The 26,529-nt window shown below is 39.1% G+C and overlaps 1 protein-coding gene across 2 annotated transcripts in view; it reads left to right on the forward strand.

The window, feature by feature from the left end:
* PXDC1 (PX domain containing 1) overlaps nucleotides 1–26,259 on the forward strand; it is a 65,987-nt gene extending 39,728 nt beyond the window's left edge. The window contains exons 4-5 of one of the 2 annotated variants that reach the window (XM_069103568.1): nucleotides 12,079–12,190; nucleotides 26,077–26,259. In XM_069103568.1, coding sequence (XP_068959669.1) covers nucleotides 12,079–12,190; nucleotides 26,077–26,119 — 155 coding nt within the window. In that variant the 3' untranslated portion in view covers nucleotides 26,120–26,259. Of the gene's footprint in view, nucleotides 1–12,078; nucleotides 12,191–17,336; nucleotides 18,699–26,076 lie in introns of those variants that run through there. The other variant, XM_069103567.1, reaches the window with a different exon arrangement.
* Nucleotides 26,260–26,529: the final 270 nt, after the last annotated feature.

Genomic DNA, 26,529 nt, shown 5'->3' on the forward strand with positions numbered 1-26,529 from the left:
TTCCTTCCTTCCTTCCTTCCTTCCTTCCTTCCTTCCTTCCTTCCTTCTTTCCTTCCTTCCCTACTCCCCCTCCTTTCTCTGTCCCTTCCTCCTTCTCCCCTTCTGGTAGGAAGGTAGCAAACAAGTTAAACTGGCCAATTTTCTCCTAACTAGTCCAAGGGTAGTAAAAGTTGCCTTTAGGCTCTAGATATGCTGTCTACTGGTATTCCTCCATTAAGGAGGAATTATCTTCCAGAAGATAGGAAGAGCCAAATTCTGCCCAATGTTTTTTTTTTTTTTGCTTTTTGGAGGGCAGTTGGGGTTAAGTGACTTGCCCAAGGTCACACAGCTAGTAAATGTATCGAGTGTCTGAGGCCAGATTTGAACTCAGGTCCTCCTGATTCCAGGGCCAGTGCTCTCTATTCACTGAGTCACCTAGCTGCCCCTATCTGCCCAATGTTTAGACTTCTGTGTGAGAATTCATTCCTCCTCAATATCTTCATTCCCCAAATCTCTAAAAATAGATGGAGGAGGGTAATATAAGCATGTAAATAAGTCAAAGGGGAAAAAAAATACACTTTCCACATTAGTATGTATAGGTCTAAGTCCATTTCAATCTCGAGTTAGAGGGAGAGCTGATTGACCCTAACATCTTGTTTAGAGAACTGTGTATAATTAGACTTGGTGATTGTCACAGAGAACAATGAGGGCATCAATTAGACGCAGGGGTGGGGAACTTTCCACCTCAAGGCCCAGGTTTGTTCTGTGAGGTTTGGATTAGTCAAAGGGCTGCACTTGGAGGACCTAGAGGGTCACTTTGTGACCTCTAGGCTATAGGTTCCCCACCCCCTGATAGAGCTCTCCAGCTGAAGGGAATTCAAAGGAAACTTAAAGGTGGACCTACTAGATATAACTGATCATACAACCACAAAAATGCTTATAAAATATATGAATAAATAGGTAGAGAACTCGGTCAAATTTACTTCATCAAGCTAGTTCAGCTACTACATGTTGTCTCTCATTACATGTCTAGTTCCTGGCCCTTTCTTACCATTCTAGGCTTATTTATTTTTCCCTTTTAAAATATATTTTTATTTATTTTGTCAAATATTTTTAATTACATGAAAAAAATTTTAACATTCATTTTTAAAATTTTTATTTCATATTTTCTTCCTCTCCCCCACCCTTTGAGAAGGCGAGTGGTATGCTATCTCTAGGCTTATTTCTTTCTGTTTTCCATCTTGAACCCTCTCTTTGTTTAAGTTTATCCCTACCTTTGCTGAGGTTGGGCCAGCTGCTAAGAATGTCCTCTCTCTCGCTTTCCAATTAGCCAGTTATACCCCTCCTTAGAAGCACATGTCAAGGCCATGTCCCTTAGCCAAGCCTTCTCCAAGCAACTAGCCCCATGGTTATTTGTCCTTCTTTTAAAATAATGGCAACTGACATTAATATAGCATATTGGAGAGGTGAAAAGCAGCCTGAAGGAGTGGATAGAGTAATGATGTTGGAACTAGGGAGACTTGGGTTCAGATTCTGCCTCTGACACCTATTGACTGTGTGACTCTGGGCAAGTTACATAACCTCTCAGTGCTCTAGGCAACTCTAAGACTCTAAATCTCAGAGTAGATGCCAAACTGTACTGGTACAGGGAATTTCCTGATCTGGGACTTTCCTAGACTAATGAAATAACAGGCCTAATCCCTATCTATGTCCCTTGCATGAGTAGAATGATGGAAGAGATCACAAGAGATCTAGTCCAACCCCTTCATTTTACACCAGATTATTTGTATCACTTTCTCACCAGGGAAAACTGAGGCTCAGGGAGGTTGTGGCTCAGGGAGGTTGTGACACACTCACAGTCCCAAATATGGTAAGTGATAGAGAGAGTATTTGAACCCAGCTCCTGAGATTCCAGAATTGCTGTTCTTTGTAAGGCATTTTACACACATTATTTCACTTAAACCCCTATTGTATTTAGTGGCAGTGCAATTTATTTTAGAGTTGTTGCCTTTCATTGTTATTTAGTATTTATATTTATTTTTTCTCCCTTAATTTTAAACTCTTGAAGGGTAGAGGACCCAGTCATGTATTGCCCTGTCTCTGCCTTTATATCCTCCATATCAAAATGCCTTGAGCATAGATAGGCATTTAGAAATTATCTATTGAATTGAAGTCTGCTTAATCTCAGAAACCAGATTCTACCTTCTGGCCTCCATACTTTATTTGCACAAGTCAGTTCCTACAAATACAAATAGCTCACATATATAGTGTCTAAAGATTTGCAAAGCTTTTTACAAATATTATATCATTTGATCTGCACAACAACCCTGGGAGATAGGTGCCCCATTTTACAGTTGATGGAACTGAGGCAGGCAGAGGTTGTGTCTAGGGTCACACAGATAGTAAGTATCAAAGGCAGGATTTGAACTCAGTTCTTCCTGAACCCAGATCCAACACTATTCACTATACCACTGAGTTGTCTGCTTCCTGGTTTCTTCAATTACTTACTCCACTAATGTCCAGACCCAGAGGTAAGCACAGGCAGGAACAGTTACTTTAGAAACAAGCAGCTCATAGGTTTTTTTGTAAACCTTAAAGTATAATAGAAAATATTAATTAATATGGGGATGGAAGACAATGAGCAAATAAGAAATTATATCAAAGATGGGACTATGCACTTCAGAAATGATTCTGCTATTCACCTATAGACACCAGGAAATTTGTCTACTATTAATTCAATAGATAATAATTATTATGAGAGGGGAAGGAAGTAATAATTTATATAGCACCAACATTTTGGCTAGTTTCACTGAATTGAGGGTTGTGCAATATGTAGCATTTCTGTGTTAAGCAGCCAGGCTTACTTTGACCAGAACTGTCATCAGCCTGCTGTCCTCCTGTGATTAGCATTGCTGGGTTCTGTACAAAGAATTTTCTCTTGAGATGAATAGGTGTAGTAATCTGGTTCTGAAGGTTTTTTTTTAAAGACTTTTTTGAGTGTGATTGGTAAATCCACTAGGTGGTGCTAAGTGTTAACATCTGAAAAATAGCTTACAATAGGAGAATTGTTATGAAATGTTAGGACAATTTAGGACACTATCAAGGACAAATAGAATGAATACTATAGTGTCCCAGGTGTCCTAACATGTTTATAATGTAGTGACTCATTCCTAAAATAAATGTTCATCCAACATGAGAAAAGAAAACCCATTATGTAAGAGTGGAAAGAGTCATAGGGTCAGGGCACCTGGGTTCAGATTCCACCTTTAACAAAATCTGTGTGGCTTTGGTCAAGTCACTTATCTCCCTCTGCCTCTGGTCCTTCATATGTAAATGAAGGGGATGGACTTCATGTAGGTCCTTCCCATTTCTAGATAAATGATCCTATATTGACTGGGAGAGTGTCTGGTTGCTAGCATTGTGGTTATACTTGCGAACTCAAAAGGAAATGAAGATAACCATTAATTGGCTAATTTGATCAGTGTAGACTGCAAAAGTTGATCACAAGAGGTTTTTTTTTCTTTTTTCCTCCTGAATGTTCATAAATACCTTGATTAAATCAAGCAGATAATTATTTTATTGCTGTATTTTATTTTATGCTACATTTTAGCTATGAATAAAAAGCTACTTCTTTAGATTTCTATCTCCTGGTTTATACTGGAAGAGTAATGAAAAACTGAAGTACATATGTGAGCCTGGTGGTGGTAAACTGAGGCACCAAAAAAGATGATTTTAAGCAAAAGTTGTTTCAATTCATTTCTCCAACTTCTGGAAATACAAAGACAAAAGCAGAAAAATCATCTTTGCCCTCAGGGACATTAAATGGAGGAAGAGGGGGAGGGTTTACAACACTTAATAGATAAGTAAATACAAGATAACATGAGAAAAAAAAGAGGGTCTCCACTGGTGACTTCCAGAAAGGCTGCCTATAGGAGGAGGTAAGTGAATGGAGGTAGATAGGAACCTCCAAAAAGCCACAGACATGGAATATCATATTTAGGGATTAGCAAATAATCCAGTTTGCCTGGAATGTGGTAGGAAGCAGTAATATGAGATAAATCTGGAAAGGTAGATGATGAAGCAAGACCTTTTTGTTTAAATAAGTGTCAATAGCTTGAAAATCCAAATACATTTAAACAGTTCTGTCCTTTTTCTGCACTGAAAAGATCACAAATACCTATTTTTTTTTTTTTTACAAAAGAATGCTTGTACTTTTCTTCTTCAGATTATGTTTTTGAGAGCAAATGTTTTGATTGGGATGACTTCTCAGTTTAGCCAAACAACTTGATTTGACTGATTAATTTAGTCCCAATAAATCAACCATATTTTTTTTAGTTTTTTAGGTTTTTTTTTTTTGCTTTTTGGAGGGGAGAAGGTAGGGTAATTGGGGTTAAATGACTTGCCCAAGGTCACATGGCTAGTTTTGTGTTAAGTGTCCGAGGCTGGATTTTGAACTCAGGTCCTCCTGACTCCAGGACCAGTGCTCTATTCCCTGCACCACCTAGCCACCCTCTATCAACCATATTTTTAACTAAAAAATGAGTGACCGAATCTGAGTGACTGAAAAACCAGTGAATGTCTTGAAGAACTGATAATGAAACATGAATCAATGAAGATTCTTCTTCATGGCAAAGAGGTGAAGAACTGCAGGGACAGAATATTGTTTGCATGATTAAATATATTGGGTTTTTTGCTTTATTGTTTGTCTTTGTCCCAAATGAGGATACATTTTGAAAGGGGTGGGAAACAACTGTAAAGTCAAAGTCATTGATAAAGATGTCTTTAAAATAGGCTGACTCAAGAAATAAAAATACTCATATTGGACAAATCTGGGTGGCCTGGAGAGGCCATTCTCCTGTGTCTTTACAAGAAGGGCGTGAGTCTATTTATTCTATGAGCCCATGAACCTAGAGAGATAGAATCTAAAATCTTATTTGCTATAAGGATTCACATTTGTGGTTTATAAAGCACTTTCCTCACATCAGCCCTCTGAAGGAAGTAGTCTAAGTATCCCCATTTTACAGATGAGGAAACTGAGGCTCAAAGACATTAACGATCTGCTTAGAATCATACAACAAATATTAGAGAGCCAGCACATGAACACAGGCCTTCTGAGCCTACAACCAGGCTTAGTCATGAGAATAGGGTTAGCTTAATTCAGTCCAGTTCAGCAAACATTTATTATGTGACTGTGAGATGTAAGGCCCTGTGCTGAGAATACAAAGATGAAAAATGTCTCCATCTGGGCTCCAGAAGCATTTATAATCTAATTGTGCAACTTAAACATGCATAGAGACATTCATGCCTCAGGACAAAATGCAGTAGGTGCAAAGGAGAAGCCTAAATGAAATGTGAGAAATTTGGGGAGGGAAGAGAATGCTTTTACCTGGGGTTATCAGGAGAGAACAATTTCAAAAAGTGGGGGTGTAGAGGGAGCATGTTCCAGTCCAGCCTGTGGGTGTGCAAAGTGGGAGAGGATGAGATCATGGGTTAGAGTGACTGGGATAGAGACTAGATGGAAGAAGAGCATGAAGTAAGCTTGGGAAAGTAAGTTGTGACCAAATTATAGATCTTAACTCCAGATTTCAAGAGTTTGATTTTATTGTGTATACGGTTGGGAAACCCTGGTGGACTGAGAGCAGGAGACTGATGTGATCCAAGGGATTGTCTGAGAAGATAATTTAGGTAGCAGTGGGAAGGATGAATTGGTTAAGGGAGAGGCTCTGGGCAGGAAGACCCAATTAGAAGTCCATTATAATGGTCCTGGTGAGAGGATCCAAGGCATGAACTGAGAAGATAATTTAGGCAATGATGAGAAGGATGAAGGAGGAGGCTTGAGGCAGGAAGACCAATTAGAAGTCCATTAAAATAGTCCTGATGAGAAGTATTAGGGCTTGAATTAGAGATTGGGTTGGAATGTAAGGGATGGATATAAGAGATATTGTGGAGGCAGAATTAACACAATTTGGCAGCTGAACGTGTCAGAGAAAAAGAAGGATCAAAGATGACTGAGGTTTCGTGTCTCCATGACTGGAAGGCTTGTGGTACCCTTAGCATAAACAAGGACGTTTGGGAGAAACATAGGTTTAGAAAAGACAGTGACTAGCTCAATTTTGGATGTATTGAGTTGGAAGTGGCAATAGTGATCCAAGATGGGGGGTCAGATAGAGGGTGGGAAATGAAGGGGGACCTTGGGAGCTGAGATCTAGACTAGGGAGATGTCTGAGACTCATTTGGCATAAAATTGATCATTGGAGGGAAAAGACAAGTTGAGGATAGAGCTTTGGGGACATCTTAACTAAGAGGACAAGAAGGAAAAGGTGAATAATTTCTCCAGGACTTGTTTTAATGAGCTCCAGAATATCCACATCCCTTGGCTGGATTCATTTTCATTTCAGTCAAGCTAGTGTAGACATCCCTGAAAAAACCAGTGGATATGAAATCTTCTGTGTCTTTATGTGGTAGTGACAGTAATAGTAGCCAAGACCAAGGTAATACTTTAAGGTTTGCAAAGAGCTTAATGTATTATCTCATTTGATTCTTTTATTTATTTTTTTTTTTGCTTTTTTTTGGAGGAGGGAGGGCAGGGCAGTTGGGGTTAAGTGACTTGCCCAAGGTCACATGGCTAGTAAAGGCCAGATTTGAACTCAGGTCCTGCTGACTCCAGGGCCAGTGCTCTATTCACTGTGCCACCTAACTGCCCTCCTCGTTTGATTCTTACAATAATCCGGTGAGGGAGGTGCTATCGTTTTCCTCATTTCACAGATGAGGAAACTGAGGCTGAGAGAGAGTGACCATCCCAGGGTCACACAGCTAGGCAGCATAGTTTGTTTTGGTTTTTAAATTTGAGGTTCCAGTTTGACGTTGGGAATTATTTAGTCTCCTTTTTGTGTACACATCATTTTCATTTTTAGAGGTAAGATTTAGAAAATTTACCTCCAAATCTAGATTTATTTGTGGGAAGGATTCCATTTTACTAGAGCTTTTTTTAAGAAAAACCTTTTCGGATGTTTACTCATGAACATTTTGTAGTGAGGGTCTTTGTTATTTGTCCATTTTAAAAAATCCCCTGGCAAAGGGAGAAAATGTCAATTTGCAGCATTATAGTTGCTAAGAGTATTTATCAAAATGGGAAAGGAGTTTTTTGTTTTTAAATGTGACCATATATCATTTTTTGGCCATTAAGGTAAGAGTTAGTCAGTTTCAGAGAGGGGGTAAGAAACCTTCAAACTGTGGAATCTGGCCCTGGAGAGCCACATACTAGTTTCTTTTCTACACCTAGAAGTAGAGTTGACCCCTAAGATTAAAAAAAAAAAAAACCTTCAAGTTTCAGTTTACCTCCTGTGCCCTTTCACATGACATGAAGAACTCCAGCACCAAATACAGGACGTGTTGTTTCTGGCAACGGGAAGGATGTTAAGGGGGGGGGGGGGGGAGCAGTAAGCTTTGTAGGAGTATAGGGTGTCAGTGTTGTTTCCTGGCCAGAGACCTGTGAAACGAGACCTGTAGCTTTACCAGACAGTCATACAAGAGAATTAAGCAATGACCTGGGCAGCATGATCAAGCAAGGAGCCTGCCCGTGTCATTCAGATGAATGTAGCAGCGTGACTTGACTGTTTCAAATTTGTCCTTGTCTCCCCTGTATGGAGGCATAGTGCCTGATACATAGTAGGTATTTAACAGATACTTATTGAATGGAAACTGGATCACTACCTCATTTGTACGGCCACAGATGACCTAGAATTAAAACAAAAGAATATAAAATGAGAAATATACAAAATAACATATAATGATAATTGTATCAAACATTATACTATGTAAACATGTAATATATTATAAATTCCAATTGAATAGAATAAAAATAGAAATTGTAACAGCATATATTAAATAAAAAGAATCAAATATGAAACCCTCTATTTTGCTTCTAAAGCCCTTTACAACTTGGTCCAGGGATGGGGAACCTGCGACCTTAATGCCACATGTGGCCCCCTAGATCCTCAAGTGTGGCTCTTTAATTCCAAACTTTATGGGAAAAAATCCCCGTAATAAAAGGATTTGTTTTGCAAAACTTGGATTCAGTCAAAAGGCCACACCCAAGGACCTAGAAAGCCCCATGTGGCCTCGAGGTCACAGGTTTACCACCCGGTACATTCTTTTTTTTTTAACTTTTAAAATTTTAAAATAATACTTTATTTTCCCCAATTCCATATAAAGACAATTTTTAACATTAATTTTTGAAAAAAATATGATTTTCATATTTTCTCCCTCCTTCCCCTCCCCTTCCCTGAAACAGCTGGCAATTTGATGTAGGCTATACAGTGTACAATCATGCAAAACATATTTTCATATTAGTCACATTGTGAAAGAAGACACAGGATACCTCCCCCTCCCCCCCAAAAAAACATGAAAAAAAAATAAAGTGAAAAATAGTATGCTTTGATTTGCATTCAGAGCGCATTGGTTCTTTCTTTGGATGTGGGTAGCATTTTTCATCGTGAGTTCTTTGTAATTATCTTGGATCATTGTATTTCTGAAAATAGCCAAGTCATTCATAATCAGTCCATACTTGCTGCTATTGTGTCCATATTGCTGTTACTCTGTACAATTGTTTTCCTGGTTCTGCTCACTTCACTTTGCATCAGTCTGGGTAAATCTTTCAGGTTTTTCTGAAATCAGCCTGCTTGTCATTTCTTATAGCACAATAGTATTCCATTGCATTCATATACCACATCTTGTTCAGTCATTCCCCAGCTGATGGGCATCAGCTTAATTTCCAATGCTTTACCACCACTAAAAGAGCCACTGTAAATATTTTTATACAAAAAGGTCCATTTCTCTTTTCAAAAATCTCATTGGGATATAAACCTAGTAGTGGTGTTGCTAGATCACACGGTATGCAGTTTTATAGCCCTTTGGGCAACCTGATCCATTCTTACCTCTATGGCCATCTTGTACTTCACTCCCCTCCATGTACTCTATGATCCAGTGATATTGGCCTTCTTGCTGTTCCTCGAACACAGCACTCCATCTCCTTTATCCATACCCTTGCCTTGGTTGTTCCCCATGCCTAGAATGTTTCCCCTCCACATCTAGCTTCCCAGGTTTCCTTCAAGCCTTGGCTCCAAACCTACCTTCTTTTTTTTTTTTTTAAGCAATTGGGGTTAAGTAACTTGCTCAAGGTTACATGATCAGTTATTTCTGGGTGTGGTGCTAAGTATCTGAGCTCAGATTTGATCCCAGGTCATCCCAACTCTGGTGCAGGTGCTCTTACTCATTGTGCCACCTGGCTGCCCCTTAATTTGTAATTTTCTTTTTTTTTTTTCCCAAACCTACCTTCTATAAGAGGTGTTTCCTGTCCCCCATTCCTCACCCCTCCCTTAGTGCCTTCTGCTGAGGTTACCTTCTACTTATGCATTATGTGTGTGTGTGTGTATATGTGTATAAATATATGTGTATACACATAGATGCACTACAGATATATATTTACATACACACATATATTTATTAACATTGTGAACTCTCTGAGGGTAAAGACTATTTTCACCTTTCTTTTGTATACCCAGAATTTACCAGCATAGTAAGGACACCTAGTAAGGGTCAAATGAATAGTTTATTGCTTAACCCCCCAAAAATCTTAAACTGATTTAGACTATAAAAACATGGGTTGAGAGGTAGGGGTAGGGGAAATCTTAGAAAGACAGAAGTGGAAAAAAAAAAAAACTTTTTGAAATGCTAGACCCGTTAGAGGCTCAGTGTGATTACGGACAACTGAGTAGGTCCTCATTTGCCCTGTGAGGTGCCAGCACGCCATCAAAGGCTATTTTAAGCTGTATGCTACCATGCTTCAGATCTTGAATGAGGAAGTGAGAGTTCTCCAGTGTAGAGTTGTTGAGGACATGCCAGAAATTTGGAGGTTATTTTGTAGCATAAATGTTCCTTTTAAGATTGGTAAGAGAAAAAACAATTACTTATGAGGGGACAGGGGCCTCAGCTAGAGGACAGTTAGGGATTAGGGAATATGCCAAGGTTTACAGATAATTGAATCATATTTATAAACGCCAAGGAGGAGAGAGAGCTATTAATGTCTATCAGATCTATTGTTAGATTGTGGTGTGACCTTGCAGAGGAAGTGATGGAAAACATCTTCACGTGGAAAAGATAAATTTGACAGAACCAGACATGAGAAAGTATATCATGACATTAGAGGCCACATTTGTCCCTTAGATGAATACATGACATAGGATCAGAAAAAACATTTCAGAGCCCGGAGAGCACTAGAAATCATATTGTCCAGGCAGCTAGGTGGCACAGTGATTAAAGCACTGGCCCTGGAATGAGGAGGACCAAAGTTCAAATCCAGTCTCAAGACACTTAACACAAAAATTAGCCATGTGACCTTGGGCAAGTCACTTAACTACTATTGCCCTCCAAAAAGCAAAAAAAAAGAAATCATATCATCCACTTCTCTCATTGGGCACATAAGGAAACTATAGCTCAGAGAACACAGCCAGTTGTAAGCAGAGCTAGGGTCAGAAACTATCTTCTGACACTGAGGCCCACTGAGATTTTCATTGTACCACACTGGCTACCTCTCTTTTAGAAAGACCAAGCTTTAGGGGGTTGCTTTTGCAAGCTAAAACATGGAGGCAAACAAGACAACACTATTTGCTAATATTTGAACTCAGTCCTTACATGAATTGGTTATTTTACTTATTTTCATTTATTTATTTAGTTTTAGTTTTTAACATTTACTTTTATAAGATTTTGAGTTCTAAATTTCCCACCCCTTCCCCTCCCCAAGATGGCATGCAATCTGATATAGGCTACATATGTACAATCATATTAAACACATTTCCACATTAGTCATGTTGTGAAAGAAGAATCAGAATGAAAGGAGAAAACCACAAGAAAGAAAAAAAAAAGAAAAAAAATAGTATGCTTCAATCTGCATTCAGACCCCATAGTTCTTTCTCTGGATGTAGACAGCATTTTCCGTCATGAGTCTTTTGGCATTGACTAGGATCATTGCATTGATGAGAAGAGCTATCAAGGTCGGTCATCTCGCAGTGTTGCTGTTACTGTGTACAATGTTCTCTTAATAATATTCAATTCACTCAGCATCAGTTCATGCAAGTCTTTCCAGGTTTTTCTGAAATCTGCCTGGAGCTGGTTATTTTAGCAAGATTTTCCATGAGAAGGATGAAGCATCTCTCAGTTTACATAGGAGGTGGCAGGGTACGCAGAGGTAGCCCAGGAGGGAATGTTTCTATAAAACAGTCTATGTAGCTATTTTTCTCAATAGTCTTCCAGATGGTATGCATGCCTTTGAAGTATGCCTGTGTTGATCCTTCTGCCTTCTGCCTCCTCCTCCCACCTCAGTAGGAAAGTTCTTATCTTGCTAGTCATGAGACTAAGACTGTACACCTTACAGGGGAGGGTTTTTAACTTGGGATCTGTGAACTTTTTTTTTTTTTAATATTTTGATAACTATCCTTGTTCTGTTGTTTTTTAGTCACCTGACTATATCTCCATTTGGGGTTTTCTTGGCAGAATTACTAAGTGGTTTGTCATTTCCTTCTCCAGCTCATTTTACAAATGAGGAAACTGAGTCAAACAGTTAAATGATTTGCCCAGGGCCACACAGCTAGTAAGTTTCTGAAGCCAGATTTGAACTCATGAAGATGAGTCTTCCAGACTTCAGGCCAGGCACTGATACTGCACTACCTATGCTGCCTGCATTTCAATGTAATTAGTTTTCTTTGTGATCCTATGTATTTTATTTTGTTCATTTACCTGAGAAGGGATCCATAGGCTTTGCAAGACTTAAAGCAAGGTCTATCACAAAAAATAAGTTAAGAACCTTTCCATTAGGTGAAAGGGGAAGCTGACAGGTTGATGGACATCTACATCTTGCTAATGCCTTCTTGGGCTTCCAGGAGAAAACTGAGTCTAATAGTTAACAAGATTAAGCTATAAACCAATTCAGTACCTCTGACACTTTTCCTTACAGAGTTCTTCTCCTTGGCTTTGAATTCAGCCATGAGGCATACATCCTGGCGATGAATTCTGCGCCATTAAACTTCTTGTCTTTCTTTTCAGAAATCATGAGGTCTAATGGATTTTGTTTAGCAAATACTGAGACAATAGTTATTGACCACAGTATACCAAACGGAAAAGACAATCACTTGGATGTGGATTCAACAGAACATTTGTAAGTATTTTGTTTTGAATTTTGGTTGTGTAGAAAAAGCAATGTAATCCTTGGTTAACTTTAAGGTGGTTCAGATCAACAAACATTTATGAGGCCTCTGATATGGGCATCATAGTGCTAGGGAGAGAAAAAAATAAGTAATAGCAGAGCAGTGTGTGCTTTTCCATGGGCCTGGAATGCTCTCTCTCCCCTGCAAAAATCCCTACCCATCATTTAAAAACATGGTGAGAGTCAGGAAGACCTGAGTTCAAATCTAGACTCAAACACTCATTAGCTCTGTGACCTTGGGCAAGTCATTTAACCTCTGCCTACCTCAATTTCCTCATCTGCAAAAGAGGGATACTATGATCCACCTCTCAGTGTTGTTTTGAGGATCAAATATGATATTTGTGAAGTACTTCGCAAATCCTAAAGTGCCATAAAATGTTAGTTGTTGTTATCAAAATTATCATCATTAGGCCCTTTTCCAAGTTTCCCTGTTGTCAGACATTCCTTCTGTGATACATTTCTTTAATTCATGTTGTCATGTAATAATATGTACGGAGCTACCTGTGTTTATATCTTATCCTACTAAATTATAATATTGAGGGTAAGAACTAAATTCTGTATATCCTACAACATCTAGACTAATGGTTTGATCACAGTAGGTATTTAATATTCATTTTGTTTGTTGAATTAATGGGTGAATTTTTAAAAAAATTGCATCATCCATACTCTAAAGAAGCTTATGAGGACAGATTTTTCTTTTTTTTGGAATATATTTTTATTTTCACCCTTTGTTTTTACATCATCTAGATTTCTCCCTCTATTCCATCTTAAAAAGAAGAAAACAATTCACTAAAACCAATCAACATATTGAAAAAAAATCTGTGTTAAATACAGTGTTCTATATCCATAGATTCCACCTTTGCAAAGGAGAGGTGTAAATTGAGAGATGCCTCATATTTCTTCTTTGGGACTAAACTGGTTCTTTATAATATTGCAACATTCATTTTTCTATTGTGGTGGTTCTCTACATTTACATTGTTTCTAGTTAATGCACTTATTCTTTTCTTGGCCTTGCTTCATTTTGTATTAGTTTGTGTAAATCTTTTCATGATTCTCTGTGTTTATTGTGCTTATTGTGTTTTACAGCATAGTAATATTTAAGGATGATTTTTTTCATTGTCCATAAGGAAAGTTGAGTTCATGCACTATACTGGAGGATGAGGAAAGCTAAAACTCTCTAGATGCTTTATAGAGTATTAGCATTGGGAGGGTTCTCAGAGCCTGTATGATACAATTCTTGTCTAAAGCATGAAACTTTTGGATAACATCCTTAATAAATAGTTATTCGGTCTTTGCTTTAACAAACCCTCAGGACAGGGCACTTCATCACCCTCTGAGACAACCCATTTTACTTTTGCACTGGGCTCTTGTCATTAGGAAAATTTCCCATGTATTAAGCCAAAATCTGCCTTCCTTTGTCTCATTAGTCGTGGTTTTTCCTTTGGGACCAAGTATTATAAACCCTTCAGATATGTGAAGACAGAGATCATATCCTAGTATTTTCCCCACTTCTCCCACTCCTAAGCCCCAAACAAGTCTTTTCTTCTCTATACTAGGGAGCCTACAGTTGATCCAGTGGTATGGATTTTGGAGTCCTTTCACCATCCTGGTCGCCTGCTTCTATCCTCACTTACTAATGGGTCCTAGAAACTGTTGTAATATTTGAACATTGACCCTACAATGTTCTCTATACACTTGAGGGTCCTTACTGTTATCAGAGAATTACTCTCTCTATCCAAACCTTAAACTTAAAAGGTTTCTTCCTCAACAAATTGAGAGCAGAGATATTTGACATGACTGTCATAGACCGCGCGAATTCAAGGACTTAGGAACCCAGTAGAAACAGAAAGAGAAGGAAGGCAAAGACTTTGATATTACATGATTGATTTAGTCTTTGTTTTGTTTGGGAGGAACTGGATGTTAAAAATACAGCCCCCCATGTGCCAAATATTTATAGAAGCATCTTTTATCATGGCAAAGAACTATATAGACAAAAGTAGATGCCCATTGATGGCTAACTCTATGGTGGTACATGGACATATGACTGTGTCACAAGAAACAACAATTTTGTTAAAGCATGAAAAAACTTATATAAACTGATACAAGAAAGTATGCCGAGCCAATTAAGCAACACACACAAAGATATTGACAATGTAAATTGAAAGGATGCCAACCACAAAGCAATTGAAATTGAATGTTGCAAAATTATAAAGAATAAGCTTGGCTCCAAAGATTAGGAGACACTTTGCCCTGCTGTTTTGCAAAGGTATGTGTGTGTCTGGGGATAGAGTGGAATAGTGTCAAACAATGCATATATTGTCAGAATTTTTCAACATATTGACAGTTTTGCTCATGTTTTTCCCTTTAATTTTAAAAAAGTCTTTGATATCTGGAATGGTTCTATGGGAAGGGAAGAGAGCATGAGAGATTCAGAGGGAAATTTAGGCTATGTAAAAAGCAAAAGATATCAGTAAAATTTTTATTTTTAAAAAGTACAGAAGTCCTCTTGGGGAGAGAGAAGTAGAAAGCTGGCCTTTATGACTCTTTTCTGAATAGGTCCCCCCTCCCCTCCCAGAAGTCTGATTGTTAGTAATTCAAGTGAACATTTAAAGGGAATACTGCCCATAAACTCCTGCCTGCCCTTTCAGCAGGAGCATTTCTCTGATATATGGAATCCAGGGAAGAACTGCTGTTCTGACCTTGGGGAACAAGTCTGTTTATTAATTTCAGACAAGTTGCCAGTCAGAGGGCAAAGAGTGGAGATGGAGAGAGATGATGTTTTGATTTATTGGAGGTTTTGCCCCTCAGGCTGTCTCTCTACATTAAAGTTTGTCCTCAACTCCACTAAGGTTTAACCACTTGGCCTTGTGCCTGTGAATCAGATGATGGTAGGCACATTGCTAGGACATGAGATCGAGCTTATTTCTGCTGGTGTCGTTTCCGTGGTGTCACAGCATAAAGGCAGTGGGTGCCTGAGACTTTAACTAACAATAACCCAACACGAAATGATTGTGTTTTGTTGGAAATGTACTATATCTGTCTGCTGTGTCCTCATATGAGCCCGTGAAAGAACAGAAAAATAGCACCGACTGTCCCTCTCTTTGCTATGGCTGACTGAAAGAGACACCAAACACCGAACCTCAGGGCAAAAATTGAAATGGTTCATTCTAGCCTCCTTGAAAGTTTCAAGAGCAGAGGTATTTGACATGACTGTCAGAGGTCATGTGAATTCAGTAGTAAAAGCCATGACCTCAGCATCCTGACTCATTTCCCCAGGGTTTCCTTCCTTCCTTCCTGCTCTGTCACTCCTGGATAGCATTAATTCATCCTGTGGAATGAGGGAGGTGCAGCACATGGATAGGAAAATATTCAGCAGGAGATTTTGCACGTTGGCAGATGCTTTATCCATGTCATTTTCAAGTTCATAGGTTTGTTCCAAACCACTGTGAACATAACATGTTTTCCTAAAGGCAAAAGCAGTCTGGTTCTTTGGTTTATCTAAATTTTCCTCACCAAATGATAATACCTAGCATTTATAAAGTGCCTTTAAGGTTTGGAAAGTGCTTTGCAAATATTATCACATTTTATTCTGACCACAAACTTGGGAGGTATGGGCTATTCTAATTATTCCCATTTTACAAATAAGGACATGGAGGTGGACAAAGATTAAGTGATTTGTCTAAGGTAAGTGTCTGAGGAAGGATTATGAACTCAAGTCTTCTTATGACAAAGAGTGCCTACAAATTCAATCATGCTTTTTAATAAATTGATATTTTATTAATCATAACAGATGCATACATGCAAAATAGTAACATATATGCTTAAGGCATTGTTTATTCAGTCCACAAAAGATTTTCTTGCTTGGTTACCATACTCAGTCGTCCTTTTTATCTTACTGGAGCTATATAAAATAAAGGATGACCATTTGGGCTGCATATCAATTTATGGACCCTTTGCAATAGCTCTTTGCCCCTCCTAGGACCTCTCTGCCCACAGGTTGGGAACCACTACTCTATGCAACTGGCTTGCCCAAGAAATGGTGGTGTATGTCTTTTCCACCTAAACTAGAGAAATTTTTTCTAGAGTTATGGCATCAATCAGGTCATTTGTAAACTGAGTCTTTTTACTGCTGTGCAACATGATCGGTGAGCCTTGCTTTCAAGCCATATCTGCCAACAAGTCTAAAGAAGCTCGCCAGGCATTTCCAGTTATTCCTCTCTTCTGTATGTGTGTTTTGTTTAGTCTTGCTTCTTCCTTTCAAAACATTTAAAAGCTATAGTCACCATTCTTCTAATAAATAATTTTTTCCTACCTACTAGAATTTTGATCAAGGATCTACTGAAAAGAAGAGAGTTGGACACTGTAATTATTGTGGAGGAGTAAAGTATCAGATCCCCAATTCTCTCTTTCCAGTGTGTCTGAAATGGGGGCTACTTCTTGTATCTGATACCTACTGTCTTCACTTGTTCTCTAGGCCAGCTTTTTAAAAAAGACTTAAAATTAGTTGTAGATTTTAAAAGATCTAGATTGGTTATAGATCAGTGTAGTATAGTGGAAACAATACTTTATGTGAAGTCAGAAAATCTGAATTCAAATCCCAGTCTCATCATTTCTACCTCTGTGACTTTGAGTAAGTCATATATCCTATTTGGGCCAAAGTTTGCTTACAAGTATAAAAAATAAGACAGTTAAAATGGATGACCTCTCAAGTCTTCTCCAGATGTAAAACTATGCTCCTAGTTATTTCTGGCTTTAGAAGGCCGTTTTTAGGTTGGAAGGGGAATTAATGTCATGAGGCATTAAGAGCTGTTACTAAGAGTAGAAGGATACATTTCACCAATGTGTACATTTTAGTAGCTTTAGTTGCTTTTTATAAATATGGGCACTGATTAGAATTATTTTCCTGGATCACATTTGAAAGGGCTATTGTCCAAGGATCCCACATGAGGGAATGGTATCACTTAGGACTGCCTTTCTGTAGAGTTCTTTGAATTTCATCCATTTAACTTTATATTTCTCCCTTTTCTTCTTGCTACTTGTACCTGTGAATAGGTTCTTATCTCTGGGTTTTTTGTTTTGTTTTGTTTTTTGCTTTCAGGTTTGAGAATGGCAGTGAGTTTACCTCAGAGCTGGAGGACAGTGAAGACCCAGCAGCCTATGTCACCAACCTGTCCTATTATCACCTGGTCCCTTTTGAGACGGACATTTTGGACTGATTTTCCAGTAGACCGCTCACCCACCCTCTGGCCTTTTATTACTGACTTATGCTGCTGTTCCATAGCCCTCAATCACTTAGACCCAAAGGTGGTCATCTAACCCCAGATATGAGATGATGCCTGTAAAAAAAATTGGTGCTGTGGCTCAGATGGTCAGTTGGTCTCCATGCACTTCCTAAGGTACAAGTTTTTGGAAGACAGTGGAAACAGGGGAAGAGAACTCACATTCAGGTGAACTCTGGTATCAGGGAAAGGTATATGGCAAGGTTTGCAGCAGCTGCAGAAGCCTCAGGACCACCTATATGACTGACTGTAGTCAAAGCATCTTCATGGAGATTAATTTTCCTTTCAGTAAAACCAGCCTGTTTCTTCATTTCCTGGGAAACCCACATGCAACACCTGGTGCGATGGAAAACCACCCAGTGCCTACAGGGGAGACATACTGTGAGGGCAACTACTCCGTTTAGTTCTGACAGTTTATACTCTGTGTTTCCTGAAGAGGAGAGTCCCACTTTCTTCTCTTTCTTTAAAGTGCCCTGGGCATCCCCTTCCCACCCCTGCTGTCCTCCACCCTCACACTCACCTCTGACTCACATGTCAAGTTTAGAAAACATTTGGAATGAGATTGTGAACCATTGCCAGGTTCTAGGGACAGGAAGGGAAAGTGAGTCAGCAAGCCAGGCCAGGGGTAACTACAGGATTTTCCTGAGAGCCAGGATGTGTATTGTAGTTGTTGTTTTCAAAATCACCAATGGGTAATATTGTCTTCAGCACTAGAGGAGACCATTGAGGATCAGGCTTCTCCCTGGATAAGCTCAGACTGATTTAATGATAGGGTTTGGGAGATCAGGCCAAAAGGAAAAGAATCTGTTCTGGGCTAACAGCTCTTCAATGTTGGAATAATGAATCTCTTTATTACCACCCAGCAGTCAGAGGTTTGACCTCACTTGCTGTTCGTTAAGTATTTAATGAAATAATTACCATGCTTAATCTGAAAGGATGGGAAACAGGAAGAAAGCTGTTTGTGAGTTGGTTACCTCTCCAGTGGTGGTTTCCTTAGCCTGGAAGCACCCCTGGGTGCTTTGCCTTATATTCTCCTGACAAACTTTCCATCGCTAAGTGTCTACTAACCACAAACATTTGCTAATGTAAATAATAGTAAATTATTGAGAATCCTAATTCTTTTACACAGTCTGTTTTAAAATCTATTTTAATGAAATAAAATATATTACTCTCCTTAAGTCTATTTAAGATGGCTCAGTTTCACGATGCTTCTTTTTCCTACACCTTTATGTATTTATTCATGAGAGAATCAGTGGCCAGAGTGAAGAGAGACCTCTGGATTCCAGATGTGCATCCTTCTTTCTTTGTGTTGTAGGAAACGTACATGCTCTCAGAACCTCATGCCCATCATGTGTGATCTGTGGACCTTACAAAACCAACAAACATAATGGATTTTGAAGTTTAGTTTCCCGTCCCCCCCTCTCCTCTCCCCTACCCCATTTCAGATTCTGGAAAGAGCTAGGATTGGTTCCTATCCTTCTCTGAGAGAAGACAACTCAAGCTATGTTCATGGAAAAGGTTTTTGGCTTACCATTTCAGTCCAGAGATGACCAACCTATTGACCACCTACTTGAAGTTGTCCAGAACTCTGAAAGAAAAATACCCTGGCATTGGGATTAAGTTGTATCTCAGGGGCACTGGAACCTTCTGGATCAAGATCAGTGGGCAGCTGATCTTTTCTAAACCAGAGAAAGGAATTGGGGTTTTCCTATGAAAAGGATCTTGTTGAGGCTATTTGACTAGCCCGTAGTAGAAAACCCCTGGAAAAAAATTGCCAATAGCCTTCTCGCCTGTGTCATCTCATGACCCCGCCAGGTCTCCAATGCCTTCTAGTGGTAGGGCTTTCTCCCTATACCCTTCTGTCCTGGATTTCCCTTCCATACTTGGGTCCTCTCCGTCTTAGAAAGGTTGTTCCTCATTGGAGACTAGGATGAGAGAGCCCATCTCATTGACCAAGCATTGGTTCACCGCAAAAACCCGCTAGTAATTGTCACCTTTCTACCCACCCCTTCTGTGATGAGAGATTCACAATAACTTCTTGGTGAAGTCAGGAGGCAAGAGCTTCTGAGATTCCAGGTATAAGTCTGACTGCTACCTCCCTAAACAGGGATGTTTCAGCCCAAGCTCAAGGTAGGGAGAGAACTACTTCCCCCCCATCCCATCCCTACACCTCAGGATCATCTATAAATGCATGTGCACACACAGTACCTCAAACAAACCTGTACACTCCCTCAACTGGCATTGCCAGTGCAATGCCAACAAATTTTATTTCCCACATACATATAGCACACCCCCTTACCCTGAGGGAAACACCAGTTGTTGACAATAAAGGTACACTGCTTAAAAAAAAAAAGATCCTTTATGAAACATAAGGGATCACAATCGACTTTCACTGACTCTTGTGGTAGCAAGATGCAATAGTGTTGTGGATAAAGTTGCAGCATCTTGACTTGATATCAGGAAGAGCTTGATTTGAACCCTGTCTCAGACACACCTTGTCTGTGTGACCCTAGACAAATCTCTTACCCTCTCTGGGCTTTGGTTTCCTCAGCTATAAAATAAAAGGGTCCAATTAGGTGACTTCTAGCCCTGTATCTAAGCCTATAAACTAGAAAATCATGGAAGAACTTGGATGAATAAGGGCTAGATTTTGTGGGATGCATCATTCTGAATTCTCAAAATTCACAGAGAGAAAAATTCTCTGTAAACACCCCATAAAAGAAAGAGAAAAAAATTCAGACTTCTTCTTTGGAAGGCTCTGCAGGGCCAAAAAATTTTAGGTGGATTTTCCAGATTGTGGGGGCACTGCACCTCTAACCCCTACCACGTGGAAGGGATAACTCTTATCAAAACCTCCAAAGAGGTCACAGAGAGAAAAATTCTCTCTGTGAAGACTTTCCTTGTCTCTTGGGGAGAAAGTAATTTCTGTTATCTGACTTCATACTACTTCATAATTCTGTATTAGACACTTAAATCATTCTCATATGTGTGTATATATATATATATATACTTATATGTGTTTATGTATATGTAAACACACATATATCTTTCTGATTGTTTAGTCATTTCAGTTGTTTCTAATTCTTTGTGACCACATTTGGGGTTTTCTTGGCAAAGATACTGGAGATGTTTGCTATTTCTTTCTCCAGCTCATTTTATTGTTGAGGAAATTGAGGCAAAGAGGGTTAAGTAACTTGCCCAAAGTCACACAGCTACTAAGTGTCTGAGGCCAGATTTGAACTCTGGAAAATCAGTCTTTTTAACTCCAGACTTGGAATTCTATTCACTGTGCCAACTAGCTGCTATATATACACATATGTATATGCATGTGTCTGTATATGTGCATATATGAATATGCAGGGTAGCCCTTTAGTAACTTAAGCTCTTTGAGCTAGGGACATTTTCTTATTTGTTTTTATATCTATCATTCCTAATGCCTACCACAATGCACTGCATATAGCTGATGCTTAATAATGCAACTATACGCACGGTGCACCTGCAATCCGGAAAATTTGCATACTTTTTTTTGCCTTTTTTTTTTTAAAGAGGGCAATTGAGGTTAAGTGACTTGCCCAAAGTCACATGGCTAGTAAGTGTTTTAAGTGTCTGAGGCCAAATTTGAACTCAGGTCCTCGTAATAACATTTCATTATATGTACAACTGAATGAGATGAAGTCAAACCACTAAACCACTGGGGTCTATCTGATTTTTATATATGAGTCATATCTGACTCATCTCCAACTCAGAGAGTAAATGGGGAGGAGTTAACCTGTTCCCACAACTAGCATAGGTATGATGGTTTTAAGTTAGCCTTTTATTATGCACATGAAGTGTTTGGCTCTTCAAGTGTCTTGGAAGGGAGACAGAGGATCACAAGGGAGATAGTGTGGTACAGTAGAAAGAGGGCTGGATTTGGAAGGTCCTGTCTCTGCTATTTTTTAGCTGTGTGACCTTAGGCAAGTTTTCTGAGACTCACTTTCCCTATCTATAAAATGGACCTTTAAGGACCCTTCAAACACCTAAGTCTACTGATGGATTCTCAACATTTGTTTCCAGCTGCCTTGTAGGCATAATTTTAATCAGGTCCTTGACTTAGTATTATGTGACTTCTTGCACTCATCTCCTTCCCAGGGAATATATGTTTGTTGAGAAGTCACAGAATTGATGATAGGAGGACTGTATATGTATAAGACATAGAGTTGTTCTTTATGGAGCTTTCAAAGAAGATTTGGTTTCTTTGCTCTGTTTTGGGGAGTTTCTTATTTTTATTTGTTTTTGTTGGTTTTTTTCCCCATCAAACACCTTGCACCACATTGTTTTCTCTTGAAAGGGAATTGCCTGACTAGGCATCTCCATAGCTTGCTTGAGATAACTGTCATCCTAGCAAAATGAGTTTGATTTTTTAAAATTCAGCTGAATTTAAATGGAAATGGAAATTGTGGACCTTGAAATCAAAACTTCCTGAAACATGTTTAAATGAAAAGCCAGATGATTTGGTCGTCTTTAAAACCACACACCAGTGACTAATACTTAGGGGGTGTTGTCATCCTGGTCCATTTTAAACCTCATGTCTGTACACACTTCTCCCTTTAAATTTAAGTTTCTTGAATAACAGCCATGATGAGTGTGCTTTGACCTTTGGCACTCACCCCACAGTTTCACCTCTCTGGGGAGACCAGTCTTGAGAGCTCATCTTTCCCGCTTCTTCCCCATCCAGTTAGGGTGAGCATTGATCTGACATATACTGGTCTTGTGTCACTACCACAGCTGGTACAAGGTGTGGTGAGTGTTTTTACCTCAGGCTAGGTTTAAAATTTATGTCCCTTGTGTATATGTTGTCCAGTAGAGACTTTGAATCTTCACTAAAATATAAGCAACTTGATATCACAGAATAAATATCTATAAAAATGGAGGGGTAAAATTTTCTAGAATTAACATATGTACATTTATAAAAGGTAGTATCAAGAAGTATCTCTCTCTACCCTTCTGGGCAACCTAGATGAGTGCCCAGCTTGCCTGCACCTAGTCCTCTTTCTGACTGTCACCCTCACTCAGGAAGGGAGCTCTAGAGTAGGACAGCAGGGGGCAATGTAAGGACAGCATTGGTAATAGATGTGGCTTGGAGCCTCTTGGTAGCAAAACTGCTTTTCTGGGCATTTGTAGAAAGTCCGGGAGGGACTTGAGGCTACAGTTTCTACTTTGCCCTATTGGGAGGTGATCTATCATCATATGTTGCCATCTATATATCAGAGAGGCAGCTAGGAGGTGTAGTGGATAAAATGTTGCAGTTATACTTAAGAAAGCCTAAGTTCAAATCCTGACCCAGACACTTATTAAGTATGTGATCCTGGGCAAATCACCTCATCTCTCTTGGTCTCAGTTTCCCTCTCTGTAAAATGGGGGAAATCATGGCACCTTATCATATAGGATTGTGTGAGGACTAAATGAAATAACACAAGAGTGTTTTTTATCTTAAAGTACCATATAAATGCTAGTTTTTTTATTATTATATCTTCCTCAGACCAAAAGTAAGAATCAGACTCTTGACTTAGGTCCCAGGTCTGTCACTTAATAGCTGTGTGACATTGGATAACATTTCCCCTCTCTGAGTTTCAGTTTCCTCATCCTTAAAGTGAAGGGTTGGGATAGATAAATCCTTAAATCTTCTCCAGTTTTAATAATTCTGTGACCCAAGATTTAAATCTGGGGTAAGGATTTGTATGGATAAAATGGCATAATTATCTTGAATCTCAGAATTGGCCCTAGATTTAGAGCCAAAACGTTCTTAGAGGCTATTTAAATTTCTCCCCTATCCCATATTACAGATGAGAAAACTGAGGCCCAGTGATTTACTTGCCCATGCTCACAAAGATTCTACTGCAGCAAAGCTGAGAATATGGAAGAAGCTTGGTCCTCTAACTCCAAACCCTGTGGTTATCTTCCCTGTACTTCCCCATCAGGGCCAATTTTACCCAGAATAAATGACCTCTGTTGTCCATTTCTGTGGCCTGATGCTGATTTGGGAGACTGCTAGTCTGAAAATATCTTCTCTACGAAGGTGTCCTATGCCTGAAATTCGACCTTTAGAGATCCATTTCAAATGCAAATGACACATTAAGCCATAAACACCTTCCTCCAGAATGGATTTTTCCAGATTCGCTTTGTGCAAAGTGTAAATTGACTGAAGTTAGGGGATTGTTAACTGGATCTGGGGTAAATGGGCAGGAGAGGAAAGGGAAAGTGAGAGACTGGCAAAGACAAACCTTGGCTATTTTCACAATTTTGCCTAGGCTAGTCCTGCCTTTTCTTCCATCCCTAAAATCCTGAAGTAGCTTTTCCAATTAAGAAAACAAAGGCCTTGTTTGAATGTTGGCACTTGTTTGAATGTTGTTGGAGAAAGGGAAGGCAATAAATTTAAGTATTAAATTTGTCAGCAGTATTGAGTTTTGAATTTAAGTGAAGAAAATTTGAAGGGCAAGGTATATTTTCACTTTCCTACAAGCATAGCCCATAGCATTGCTTTTGTCAGTATCATTTAATTCAATTAAATTGAATTCAAATTTGATTCAATTCAACACTTTCAAAAAATTTTCCTTTCTTAAAGATTCCACTCTTCCTTCCACCTCCCCCTCATGGAGAAAGCAAGAGAAAGAAAACCCTTTTTACAAACATGTACAGTTAAGCAAAACAAATGCCCAAATGTCCATATCTCCCCCCCCCAAAAAAAAATGTTTCTGTTTGAATTCTTAACCACATCTCCATCAGGAGATGGGTAAGGTATTTCATCATGAGTCCTCTGGAATTATGGTTGGTCATTTTGTTCATCAGAGTTCCTAAGTCTTTCAGAGTTATCTTGAACAATGTTGTTATGATAAACTGTTCTCTTAATTCTGCTCACTTCACTCTGCATCAATTTTTTAAAGTCTTCCTATGTTTCTCTGAAAGCATCCCCTTCATATTTTCTTACAAAACAATAGTATTCTATCACATTCATATGCCATAACTTGTTTGGCCATTCCCCGATTGATAGACACACCCTTAGTTGCTAGTATTTTGTCACCACAAAATGAGCTGCTAAAAATATATTTGCACAAGGCATCTTTTCCCTCTTTCTTTGATCTTTTTGAGAGCAAAGTGGTCCTCTGAGGCGAAACAAGAAAACTCTGAGAGACATACTCTTATAAGTACAGTTTGCTAATTCCAACTTAAGAATGCAACTTTGTGGAACTGGGAATAAATCTTCTTTTCCCGACTTAATAGCATTTTATTTTTTCCAATTACATGCAAAGATAGTTTTCAACATTCATTTTTGCAAGATTTTGAATTCTAATTTTTTTTCTCCCTCCCCAAGACAGCATGCAATCTGATACTGGCTATACACATACAATCATATTAAACAAACTTCCACATTAAGCATGTTGTGAAGGAATCAACAAAAGGGAAAAAACCACAAGAAAGAAAAAAAAAAGGGAAAATGGAATGCCTCGATCTGCATTCAGACTCCATAGTTCTTTCTCTGGATTTGGATAGCATTTTCCATCATAAGTCCCTTGGAATTCTTAGATCATTTCATTGCTGAGAAGAGCTAAGTTTATCAAAGGAACAACTCTTATGATAAAAAGAAAGCAAGCATGTCACTCATCTTGAGGGCAGGCATCACAGTTTGTCAATTGACTTTCAACTACCCTGAAAATTTGGAGGGACATATAAATGAGCTGCTTGCCTTCTTGACTTGGGCTAGTTTTTTCCTCAAACTTTCACACTCATTTTTCCACTGACCTGTGCCAAGATGGGGTTTTTGATATTATGACTTTTAGGTCAGGAGAGCTACTGAAAGATTTAATGGATCCAGGATGTTAGTAAAGACAGCACTCCTTCCATGGGTGCAGACTGTAGCCCATCTATGGTTTCTCATTCTAAATGCTTTTGTACATATGTTTCTGAAAATCAGAGGAGCTGCCCATTGAGCTGGAGGCTTTTCTGGGCTTCTTTCAATATTTCATGGCTACCTGTACAGCCCTTGAGTTGTCCATCTGTTCTCCCTCACTCTTGCTGCATGGCTGGCCCACTTTTCCCGATCATATGTGACCTTGATATTCCTTCATGCCATTCATGTCATGAAAGTCACCATCTCTCTGGAAACAAAAGTTAGCCTTCCCAGATGGGCTCCACCATTCATTAAAACCAGTCAACTACACCTTCATGTCCTGATCAAGCCTTTGCATGAGTATCATTCCCATAAAGTCTAGTCCTCTACAGCTCTAGGAGTGGAGATGGCCTGAGAGATTCAAGGTGAGAGATATCACTTCTAGTGATATTCTAGGAACATGGAAGGCTTCATGTTTGATAATGTATGTTTCAGGGGCAGCTAGGTGGCGCAGTGAATAGAGCACTGGCCTAGAGTCAGGAGGACCTGAGTTCAAATTCAGCCTCAGACACTTAACATGTATTAGCTGTGTGACCTTGGGCAAGTCACTTAACCCCAATTGCCTTGCCTTTCCCCCTGCAAAAAAAAAAAGACAATGTATGTTTCATTTAATACCATCTTTCTCTCAACAGGCAAGAGGCAAATCTCACTGTCAGTGCCTGGAAATCTTCCTAAGGATTATGAGGATGGGAGAAACAGAGAAATCCCTTTGTCATGGATTTTAGCAATATAGCCATGCCCTTTCCAAACCCCAGAGTTTTACTTTGGTCTGGGCTGCTCTGCAAGCAAGTGACTCTGCCACAAGCCTCAGTAATAGTGGCCAGTATGTTCCTACAGACTGTCTTTTCTCTTGCTTTTTCCATGTTTTATGGCTACCAGCACAGCTTTCATCTTGTCTGTCTGTTCTCTCTTTAGTATTCTCTGCCAATATACTCCATTCTCTCAAATCACCACACCACAAGTTTGTGCACGTGGCAAGAAAAGGCCCCAAAGTCTGAGCTGTTGTTACACCACCAGTGTAGATATTTGGGAGAAGATGAGGGCTTAAAGAAAGTGAGGGTGTGGTTCATTAAGACCATGTGCAT

The sequence above is a fragment of the Petaurus breviceps genome, unplaced genomic scaffold (genome assembly GCF_028583685.1).
Source record: "Petaurus breviceps papuanus isolate PSGF00001 unplaced genomic scaffold, PetGlider_PUasm1.0 582, whole genome shotgun sequence".
Classification (NCBI taxonomy): domain Eukaryota; kingdom Metazoa; phylum Chordata; class Mammalia; order Diprotodontia; family Petauridae; genus Petaurus; species Petaurus breviceps.